This window comes from Malus domestica, chromosome 10, assembly GCF_042453785.1.
Source record: "Malus domestica chromosome 10, GDT2T_hap1".
In the NCBI taxonomy this organism is placed as follows: Eukaryota; Viridiplantae; Streptophyta; class Magnoliopsida; order Rosales; family Rosaceae; genus Malus; species Malus domestica.
The window spans coordinates 926,790-938,674 of NC_091670.1; the positions used below are offsets into that span (position 1 = coordinate 926,790).

An 11,885-nucleotide genomic window follows, 5' to 3' on the forward strand; every position below is an offset into this window, starting at 1 on the left:
CCTCACCCCTGGATGATGTGGGATGTTATAATCCACCCCCTTAGAGGCCTGACGTCCTCGTCGTCACACCTCCGGCCAAGGATTGGCTCTGATACCAAATTGTCATATCCCAGCTAGGGCCTCCACTATATCTAGGGCTCGACTCTACTGTAGCACGATATTGTCAGCTTTGAACCCGGACCACGCCCTCACAGTTTTGTTTCTGGGAACTCACAAGAGCAGAACTTCCCAGTGGGTACCCATCCTGGAAATGCTCTAGCCATTTTTCTTGCTTAACTTCGAAGTTCCTATAGAACACGAAGCCAGTGAGCTCTCAAAAGACCTCATGCTAGGTAAAGATGAGAATATACATATAAAGCTTACAAGATCCTCACCAATGGGCGATGTGGGATGTTACAGATTGAGTCGTTATCAGGTCACCCGTTAGGATAACGGGTCTGACATGATATGATTCATTAAATAATAGATATGACATGAAAGCGACACGAACAAGACAAATACGAGTCGTTTGCCAAATCTACTCATTAGGCCTGACAATTTATTACATAACCCATTAACCAGACCTGACACTACACAAAAGTAACATGTTTTAGGTCAAACTGTTAATAGAACTTATCGTAATCAAGTCACTGGTTAAGAATCCGTTAAGATAATGGGTACGACACAATACAAACTGTTAAGATAATGGGTATGATATGAAAACGATACGAATAAGACAAACATGACCAGTTAGAACATTTCTAAATGCTTATACACAATGTTTATAAATAAAAATACAATTAAGATATACCTTGGTAAATCATGGATACGATGTTTGAGAATTGCAGACAAGTCAAGCCCTTTAGAAATAGAGTCATCTTTTACCTCATCTTGGTATTCAGATGCCTCAATACTTTGCATCATTTTCTCTACACAAATCAAAATCTAAAGAAATTCAGATCAAGTTATGTTATTTTTTATTTTTATTATTGTGCACGAACCTGGGAAGTCTAGGGTCCTTTTTATTGATAAAGGCGGTTTGAAAACACAGTGGGCATATATCTGTGTGCGGCATTTGGTTTTAATAGGTCTCATATTTTTTTATGGATTTAATAGGTCTCATATGGTTTTCATTTATTTTGACCAATGAGGGCTTTTTTATTTTTCATTTTTTATTTTAAAATTTAAAATTATTTGATTGGGGAGAGAGGCCAAAGGCCCAAAGCACTTCCTTACACATGAATCTTCATAATATTAAGAATTATCACACACGTTTTTTTAACAAACAATATTATCTACTCTAAGGAGGAGGAGAGGGTGAGCTAATTCTCATAATGGAGTAGCAATAATGTGGATCAAGTTCATGTTTGACCAGAATCAAACCTACCCCTCATTTACAAGTGAAGATAAATATTACTAGATCGTAGTATTAAGTAAAGGTGGACACGGTTTGATTTGGTGTGGTTTTAAGTGAAACCACAACCAAAACAGAAACTTTTTCTTGTGTAGTTTTGAAGCCAAAACCGAAATGAAACCAAACAGTTTGGTTTGGTTCGGTGCCGTTTCAAACAGTTTCGGTTCAGTTTTTTTTTTTTTTTAAATGTACAATTTAAAATTTATACCTATCTACGCATAACACGGTCTCATTTTTCACACAATACATTAATTAATCAACCCACATGAGAATTCTTCTCTTTACTACTCTCTCTATTCTCTCATTTACATTTTATCACAGCAAGAAAATGGTATGGGAGAATGATATATAAACAACTAGTTAGCCTAGCTAGCTAATTGCACAAGTGATGGACTCTGTGACTGAGCAGGAAAAAGCACCCAAATGGAGTGATGTGGCTTATTATTTGATCAGAGATTGGTCTTTGTTTCTCTCCTTTTGTGAGTAACTCTTGTTTGATGCTCATTGTTTCTTTTTGAATTTTCATTTACATTTCTGATTAGTCTTATTATATAGGCCGTCATTCTGAACTTGAAAATTAGGGTTATGAGGTGCTTTTACTGGTAATAAAATGTTCATCTTTTCCTGTAAAGAAACAGTGAAGATGCCAAGCTTGATGAGGGTATTAACTTTGGGAAAAATAATCATTATTATAATATTATGACATGTGCACACTAGATCTATAGACTCTAACCACCAATTAAAACACGACATCTAATTTGAGGTGCTTTTTCGGTTTCGGTGCGGTTTTCAAATGCCAAAACCAAAACCAAACTGTTTCCTACACTGCGGTTCGGTTTCAAAACCACAACCGTTTCAAAACCGCAAAACCGAACCATTTGGTGCAGTCCGATTTGGTTCATGTTTGGGTTTGGGTTTTTGGTTTCAAGTGCCCACCCCTAGTACTAAGTGGCTTATCACACAAGTTTTATGTGAAGTGATTAAACAATATAGCATGTGTCAGTTTACTAGAGATTCTTTCGAAAGACTATGAGAGATACAACTCACCATCCAGGAAGGAAGTCGAATCTAAGACAGTGAAGATGAATATTACTAGACCATATTAAGTGGCATCATATCTTCTGAATCTTTTAAAATCGCCTTTAATAGAAACAACAAACTCTCACAGTTTTAGCCTATCAATTACATTCTTCAATGTACAACCCCTCACTCCAACTTTCTCAGAAACCTATTTGTAGCCTAACATGGGTTCCTTCAGAAAATCTGAATTAAAAGGAAGGACATTGCACCACTGCCAAAGTTTTTGATGATTCGAATACCCCTCAAATTTTGGTGTCCATATTTTTTTATGGTCAACGTTAGGCGCCTAGATGATGAGCAATTTATCAATTTGGATATCATTGAGGACTGAATTCGGATGCACAGGGTCTATGCAAGAAGTACAGACAGATCATTCCAATGCAATTTACACTCATTATACAAATACAGTTGAATCTGATTCCCACGGATGCATTGTTAATTACCATAACGCATTTCAAGCATTTCACTCAGAAAAAAGAAACAACTATAATAAAATTGTGCATGACGTCGATTAAGATAATATACATGAGTTAAAAAAAGACACGGCCTATTTGCATAGTTCATTTACCAGGTAAAGAAAGTACCTCATCTCATAACCGGTTTCCAGCTTCCTTGGATAAACAGATGTTCTTTGAGACTGCATCGTACTCACTGGAGTTGCTTGTTTTGCTTGTTTCCTCTAGATGAAGGTATAGTCAAATTCATGATTGCGCACAAGCGATGTTTGGTCAAAAAGGTTGCTTTAATCCAACCAAATCTCTCTCGTAGATGAGACGGACTCCACACCTTTTCACCTCCAAACCAGGGCCTAAGGTTTTAAATGTAAACTCAAGGTGATGACAACTGTCTTGCCATGTTGTACCAAAGTATTCACCAGATACAAAGGATAGCCAAAGGTGCTCTTTCTCAATTTGCCCTAACTCTTCGCTGCAGGCGAAGGAAGGACACCAGCCACCTACACCCAAATTCCCAGGCTTCACTTCGCAATGAAGACCATGTGCAGTGCTATGGGTTCCGTAGTTCCATTTACCAAGCAGATTAGGTGGGAGTCGTTGACGGAGAGTGAAAACAGCACACAATACATATCCCATCCACTTGTTCTTATACCAGCGTTGAGGGAGCTCCATGCTTACCACAGGCCTCTCACTTCGATAACTAAACCACTCAGAAATTTCACTGCCAGGATATATAGCTTCAAATTTATTCCCTTCGTAAGGGATTCCCTATATAATACAAAATCACAAATAGTGAAGTTAAGCAATTGATATGTCCGTCTTATAAATAAGTACAAAATGTTTTTTTTGTGTGTGTGTGTGTGTGTGTGAGAGAGAGAGAGAGAGAGAGAGAGAGAGAGAGAGAGAGAGAGAACCTCAAGGAATCTCCTTAATGCTGCAAATGCTACATTGTTGCAGCCTTGGTCGTCAACCACTTCAAAGCAATTAATAAAACTGAAACATGATGACAGCCTTTCCTGTGAATAACTGCCTTTTCCCTCAACACTGAAGTTCAATTCTGTTGAAAGGTCAGGCAATTTTTTAAGACTCTTACAACCACCCAAATTCAAAATCTGAAGCTTAGACAGCTCTATGATGCTCTTGGGAAGACTAACAAAACTGTTTTTACTTAGATTAAGCGATACTATTGAGGACAAGGAGCCGAGACTTTCCAGGATTGTTACCTCCTCAAGATTACAGTCACTGATATTCAGTACTGTTAAAGAAAGCAAACTAGAATCAGTGGTCGGCAACAGAAAACTAATTGGACTTGTCTTCTTTCTTCGCATCGATTTGCAACCACAAAGGGATAACAATTCAAGATTTTCCAGACGGCAAATGGAGGATGGTAGATCATTAATAGAGGTACCGCCCACATCAAGCTCCTTCAAACAAACCATCTTTCCCAAGTTTTTTGGCAGTTCTTCAAGCTTTGAGCATCCACTGAGATTGAGACTTTTGAGGGAGCGCAACTGGCAAGTACTGCTTGCAAGGGAACTGAGATTTCTGCAATCTCTCAGGTTTAATAAAGTAAGGCCAGTCAGACATTCGATTGAAGAAGGTAATTCTTCTACAGCAGTCTTATCTAAATAAAGTTCCAACAAGTTTTCCATAGGTCTCACAAATTCTGGAACTTTACTAATTTTTGAACAACCGGAAAGAATAAGAATCTGAAGACTTTCTGTTCCAAAACGTTTGGGAAGGTGTTCAAGACTTCTGCAGTCCTTAAGATTTAAAAAAATAAGCCTTTTGAGCTCAGCTATGGATGGGTGGATCATCACCAAGTTTATGCAGCCTTCAAGAATTAATCTATGAAGATTTGGAGTAACTGTAAAGTCCGGGGTCCTGGTCAGGTTCTGGGAGTAGCTAACGTTGACGAATTTCAGATTGCCTAATAACTGTTCAAAACATTAAAGCACAAATTTTAGTATATATTCAAAAAAAAAAAAAAAAATTTATGTGCTACCAGTGATCTGACCTTGGTTCTACTCCAAAGTTGTTCAATGCTGCTATGGCACAAGTTAACTTCACAAAGTTGCTCAAGTTCAAATTCTTGTGGGAGAAATTTTGAAGGATACCCACTCCATTCAAGAAACTTTAAGGCATTAGAAAGTTTTTTTGGGCCTTGGGTCGTTCGCAGATTATGAATTTGGAGAAATCTGAGATTATGCATCATCGAGAAGGCCTCCAAGTCCCAACATGCCTCTTCCAATTTAGGCAAGTCTAAGGCTATACCTTCAACTGCATTTGTTCCCTGATAACAGAGAATTCAGAATAAGTTCATTAGACAGTATAATTAAGTTTAGAACTACTTACTAAATTATTATATTCCATCTTCCTTCAAAACCACTTACCATATTATTCTTCAATACATGAATGACGTCCTCATGAAGCCACAACCTGCTTTGCTTTCCAGGATCATTAACAGCTTCTCTGCGTACCACTTGTTGTCCCATTTCTTGTATCAACCCATTCATCAACACTTTGTTATTTGAAATAGTTATGAGAGATCTCACAATGAGAGCTTCCATCCCCTCCTTGGGATTAAATCCAAAACAATCTAGTATCTCTACCACTCGTTCCTTGTCCATTCCTTGAAAGAAACAAGCAATATCTAGAAACATTCTTTTCTCATTGTCCGCCAGTCCATGATAACTTATTTCAAGTATTTCAGAAACTGTTTCATCAGGAAAGTGCTCCCGTTTTTTCAATACGCTATGCCACTCTTCAAGACTTCTGTGGAACAGTGAGGATCCCAAAACCTTGATTGCAAGGGGAATGCCTCTACAATAATTAACAAACTGTTTAGACAGATTCAAATAATCTTCTGGGGGTTCAACACTTTTAAAGGCGTAAATATTGAAGAGCTGAAGCGATTCACCCTCAGTTAATTCCTTAACTTCAAATATGCTATCTACACCATGCTTTCTTAGCAATTTCTCATTTCTAGTCGTAACGATGACTCTGCTCCCCAAACCAAACCATTCCCTGTTTCCAGCCAATGATTCCAGTTGGTGTAAGTTGTCAACATCGTCTAAAATGAGAAGAACCTTTCTCTTACGTAGAATGTTCTTTATCATTGTGGCTCCCTCGTTAACATTTCGAACATCTATGTCTTGCCTCAAAGCCTCATAAAGAAGTTTCTTTTGCAGTTGCAGATCACCCTGTGTTTCACTTAGCTCCCTAATATTACGAATACGGGTGAAAATTTCAAATTCAATGGAAATGTTGTTAAAAATCACATCGGCGATAGTTGTCTTGCCTATCCCACCCATCCCCCATATCCCTATGAAGCGAACATCATTTGATTCGATATCCAAAAGCCTATATAGTTCCTCTACTCTTGATCCAATTCCCACTAGCTGCTCAACTTCAGATGCCACGGGTTGCAATGCATTCAATATGAATACAACAATTCGTTCGACTGATTGTGACTCATACCTATGCAGAAGAAAATAAATGTTAATCATCTGGAAATATTTGAAAGAATCCCGATGGAAGTGCAAGGCTTTTGGTTAAGAACCAAAATGTATGATAGGATCACAAATCTCAAGACCCTTAATAGTGATTAAGCTAATCACTAATTACAGATCATATCAATGTATGACAATAATCTATCTATCTCTTATGAGAGGACTAATCAAAAAGCTAGCTAGCAACGAAATTCATCTCTTTGCACAGCTTAACATATGATATCACAAACTACAGTCAGCAGCAAAGAATACAAACATACATATTACATAGCAAAAATATAAAATAAAATAAAATTTTGTTTCCTACTGAATCTACTCACCGATCCTCGCGTAGCACAAATCCAGACAGATCGGCTACTTGACGAAGAGCGTCCCTCCAGGCGTGCACTTTTTCGATATTGTCCTTGAAACGTTGTTCGTGCTTGGCAAAAGCATCACCGAAACCGCCTGTCTGATGTCGTACATCGGATGGGTCCACATCATAGAAGACAGGTAAAACTTTCTGGCCAGTCACTTGCCTACAATCGAGAATTTGTTGAAGCTCATCCAAGCACCATGTTGAACTGGCGTAATTTCTTGAAAGAATGACAATTGAAATTCTTGAACTTTCGATTGCCTTGCGGATTTGTGAGTTAATGGGTTCTGCCCCAGGACGTAGACAATCTTCGTCTCTCCATACGACGACTCCGTTTCTACTCAGAGCCGCCTCTAGATGGCTTACGAAAATCATGCGAGTGTCTTCGCCTCTGAAACTGAGGTAGACATCGTGATCAGTTGGTTGCGCGGTGGCCATGGATCCCAACGGAAATCTCTGCTGCTCAACATCAGGTGCCACAGGTTGCAATGTATTCAATATGAATTCAACAATTCGTGCGACTGATTGTGACTCATACCTATGCAGAAGAAAATAAATGTTAATCATCCGGAAATAATTGAAAGAATCCCGATGGAAGTGTAAGGCTTTTGGTTAAGAACCAAAATGTATGACAATAATCTATCTGTCTCTTATGAGAGGACAAATCGAAAAGCTAGCTAGCAGCGAAATTCATCTCTTTGGACAGCTTAACATATGATATCACAAATTACAGTCAGCGGCAAAGAATACAAGCATACAAATTACACAGCAAAAATATAAAATAAAATAAAATTCTGTTTGCTACTGAATCTACTCACCGATCCTCGAGTAGCGCATATCCAGACAGATCGGCTAATTGACGAAGAGCATCCCTCCAGGCGCGCACTTTGTGGATATTGTCCTTGAAACGTTGTTCGTGCTCGGCAAAAGCATCACCGAAACGGCCTGTCTGATGTCGTACGTCGGATGGGTCCACATCATAGAAGACAGGAAAAACTATCTGGCCAGTCACTTGCCTACAATCGAGAATTTGTTGAAGCTCATCCAAGCACCATTTTGAACTGGCGTAATTTCTTGAAAGAATGACAATTGAAATTCTTGAACTTTCGATTGCCTTGCGGATTTGTGAGTTAATGGGTTCTGGCCCAGGAAGTAGACAATCTTCGTCTCTCCATACGACGACTCCATTTCTACTCAGAGCCGCCTCTAGATGGCTTGCGAAATTCATGCGGGTGTCTTCGCCTCTGAAACTGAGGTAGACATCGTACTTATTTGTTTGCACCATGGATCCCAACGGAAATCTCTGCTCTCTTCTTCCTTAATGCAAACCCAGACTGATCAAATCCAGATCTCTCGGTCTAATAGCATAGGAATGGAATATGAAATGTCAACGGCCAATTACAACCGTCCGATGCGGAGCAGCAAATCTCACCCGTCTAATAAGTTCCAGTCGCCATCGACTGTTGCTCTAGTTTCTCTCGTTTTATTTTTATTTTATTTTTGTGTAGGATCCATTATCTATTCTATTCTATTAAGAAAGAGTGCTACTAAGTCTAAAACCACCCCATTGTCTTATTTTCCTACCCACCTTTTAATCAAAATATTAATCACATAATTATCCTTTTAGCAAAAGACTTTTAAATCCACCTTTATAAATTTGTTATAACTTTAATTAAATAAACTAAAAGAGAATATAGAAAAACTAAAACTAACGAAAGTAAAAATAAATCCATCATCCTCCCAAATCATCCACGATGGACCGATGACTATCAAATCCCTAATCATCCATTACCCTCCCCAGCAACAAACACCACCCCACTCTCCCTTTCAATTATGGTACTACCAACTCCATCATCTCCTCCTTTTCCTCATAAACGAACAACGACGACAACCCAGATTTTAAAATAAAAGAATACCCAATTCTAGTTGGAATAAATCAATTTGGAGCAATCTGCCTCTATATTGGAAAACTTCCCCTGTGCTTCTTTCTTCCTTTCCCTTTGGTTTCTCTCTCTTTCCAAAGGAGTTACTGCCAAGCAAGTGTCAAAGATTTTGGTTTTTGATGGGGGTGGGAGGAGGTTCTGATGTGGCTAGGGTAATGGCAATTAAGGAAGCATGAAATTTTTTTTTTTAAACATATTAATATTATTGTTTAAAAAATTAGACATTAGAGGTTATTTTAGGAATAATGGTGGGTAGAGAAATAATATTTTAATTTTTTTAATTTTTATGATGGGTGAAATTATAATGTGGGTGTAGAAATAAGACAATGTGATGGGTCTATCATCACTCTTAAGAAAAGAGCCTTGTCAACTTTTTTCCCAATTTTTTCCCAATTTTACCCTCATTTTTTAATACACAATATTGACATGAGGAATAGTAATTTTGTACCTTTTGACAAAATAACAAGGGGTGTGATATCCACACACCCCATTTTACTTCTCACACACCCTTTTACTTTTCGGCCGTCGGATCGGATGAATGGAAGAAGATCAACGGACAAAAATTAACAAGGGTGTGTGAGAAGTAATTTGGGGTGTGTGGATAGCACACCCCAATAACAATCATATCCCTATTTTTTCTTATTTTACCCTTTTTTTTTTACAAAATGACAATCATATCCCTATTTTTCCTATTTTATCATCACTATTAATACACAATATTTACATAAGGAGGATAAAAAACAGTAATTATGTAATACAACAACAACAACAACAAAGCATTTTCCCACTAAGTGGGGTTGGCTATATGAATCCTAGAACGCCATTGCGCTCGGTTCTGTGTCATGTCCTCCGTTAGATCCAAGTACTCTAAGTCTTCTTCGGGTCTCTTTCAAAGTTTTCTTAGGTCTTCCTCTATCCCTTTGGCCATAAACCTCTGTCCCGTAGTCACATCTTCGAACCGGAGCGTCAGTAGGCCTTCTTTGCACATGTCCAAACCACTGTAACCGGTTTTCTCTCATCTTTCCTTCAATTTCGGCTACTTTTACTTTACCTCGGATATCCTCATTCCTAATCTTATCTTTTCTCGAGTGCCCACACATCCAACGAAGCATCCTCATCTCCACTACACCCATTTTATGTACGTGTTGATACTTCACCGCCCAGCATTCTGTGTCATACAGCATCGCTGGCCTTATTTCAATCCTATGAAAAAACAGTAATTATGTAATATTAAGATAAAATATGCACTTATTAAGAGAAATTGTCTCACCATCATTTTTTCATACTCTTTTTAAAATTTTAAAAATAATCACATTCCTTAATAAAAAAAAACAAAAAACAAAATGAAATTGTTCACACACACAGAGTATGTGTTCATCGGCTAGTTTTGAATTAAGCACCTTGTCATATGTACGATACAACGTTTTTTATGGACAAACTTACCATCTAATTTTAATCTCAAGCACACCCATCAGTGCCATCACCAATTTCCATTCATAACGGATTCAGATAAATCCATCCATCTATATCAGAAAAGTGAGAAATTCATTCTCAGAGTGAAGTGAATTCAAGTCCGTTTCTTCTTTTCTATTATATCCTTTTTTATTTTGGGTCAAAGTTTTATTTGCTTGTGAAATTGTGATTAGATGGTGGCTAATGAAATGAAATTGTGATTAGATATAGTTTCCCTCTTAATTGAAATTGTGAAATGATGGAATTCAAACTAGGAAAATTAGTGCTCCAATTTTCATGAATTTTTCCGTGCGGCAATTGTTGATTTCCGCGCGTCAAGTAGCCAAGCACAGCAAATCAATTCCCATCCCTCAATTCCTGACTTGTTTTTCTACACCTAAACATACTGCAAAATCAGTTTGTTGAAAATACTTCTTTTTTTTAAGAAAATCTCTACGGTACAAAGAGAATTTTATTGATATCGAGAAAAAAAATACACCTAGTTAGGGGGACTTAAACCTAACATCTCATAATACAAGAAAAATGATAAAAGATACATGACAAAAAATGGGAGACATAAATTTTACGCTTCTAAAAACAAAAACAACAAAGATACAAGAAAAAGGGAGGGAACATGTAACCCAACCCCTCTAAAGCCGAACCTAAATGTCTAAACCTGCAAAATAGAACAAGCAACGACACAAGGTTAAGAAGAAAGACAAGAAGGTGAGACAAACATGTATGCCTAGATGCACATTTATTTGAGAAATAGAAGTCAAGAAAGCCAATATAGTCTGAAAACAAAGCAGCACGAACCGCCATAGGATTTGAATCATGTCATACCAAACTTGGAGAAGACAAGACCATGTTAGCAAAAGTGTATGCAACCACATTTCCTTCACGATATATGTGAGAGGCTAGAATGTTATCTTCCGAATACGGTCCAAACAAATAGACCATTGCGTACGAAGAGGCTAATGAGGATCAAAATCAGTCAATTAGAGAGTAGAAACAACACTAGAAGAGTCACTTTCCAGCCAAAGACAATGTCAACCCCACTTATATGCAAACTCTACACCAATAACAACTGTTGATTGTTCTGCAACAAAACAAAAAAAGAAAAAAAAACCAATTCCTTGGCAGAAACTACCATGAAACTGACCATGGCAATCCCGGAAAACTCCTTCCCAAGCAAAAGCAATGAGTCAATACTAAGCAATGGTAGCAGCCATGAACGGAGACAGGTAAGGCCTAGGGGGGCTTTAAACACCCCTCCTCCTTGTTTTTTTTCCTCACGTTCTATTGTTTAAACATTGTTGAGTTGTATGTATTTGGTTAATTAGTACGAATGAGCATTAGATTGCCAATACAACAATTAAAAATAAAATTAGACAATAGGGCAATAAAATTAGGCATTTTGTAACTAATTTTTTCAACTTTTGTAATAAAAAAAAAATTAGCTTTATTTGTCCACAAAAATGAGCTTAAATTTTTAAGGTGCCTCATGTGGAGCAAAAACTAATCAAGAAAATTATGGAGGTGACACGTGCACTTTTGGATTAAAAGGACAAAATTACCTTCGAGACACACCGGGATTCCTACGCGCATGCAACGGACAATAACGACTCAATCAAGAAAGAGTCAAAAGGTGATCAAAATGATATTTATTCAAATCACTCTCATCACTTCTCATCA

At 37.6% G+C, this 11,885-nt stretch overlaps 1 protein-coding gene across 2 annotated transcripts; it reads right to left on the reverse strand.

The window, feature by feature from the left end:
* Positions 1 to 2,824: 2,824 nt before the first annotated feature.
* LOC103434706 (TMV resistance protein N-like) lies at positions 2,825 to 8,219 on the reverse strand. Of its 2 annotated transcripts, XR_011572325.1 has the most exons (7): positions 7,614 to 8,219; positions 6,761 to 7,333; positions 5,322 to 6,408; positions 4,946 to 5,221; positions 4,152 to 4,865; positions 3,843 to 3,985; positions 2,825 to 3,696 (listed from the first exon to the last, which is right to left on the reverse strand). XR_011572325.1 is itself a non-coding variant. In XM_008373053.4 (6 exons), exons 1-6 carry the CDS (start codon positions 8,078 to 8,080, stop codon positions 3,202 to 3,204), a joined length of 3,921 nt encoding a protein of 1,306 aa, XP_008371275.2. In that variant the 5' UTR covers positions 8,081 to 8,219; the 3' UTR covers positions 2,825 to 3,201. The 2 variants fall into 2 exon arrangements, 1 of the variants encoding a protein (XP_008371275.2); XM_008373053.4 differs by having other exon boundaries at positions 3,843 to 4,865.
* Between the last annotated feature and the right edge of the window lie 3,666 nt (positions 8,220 to 11,885).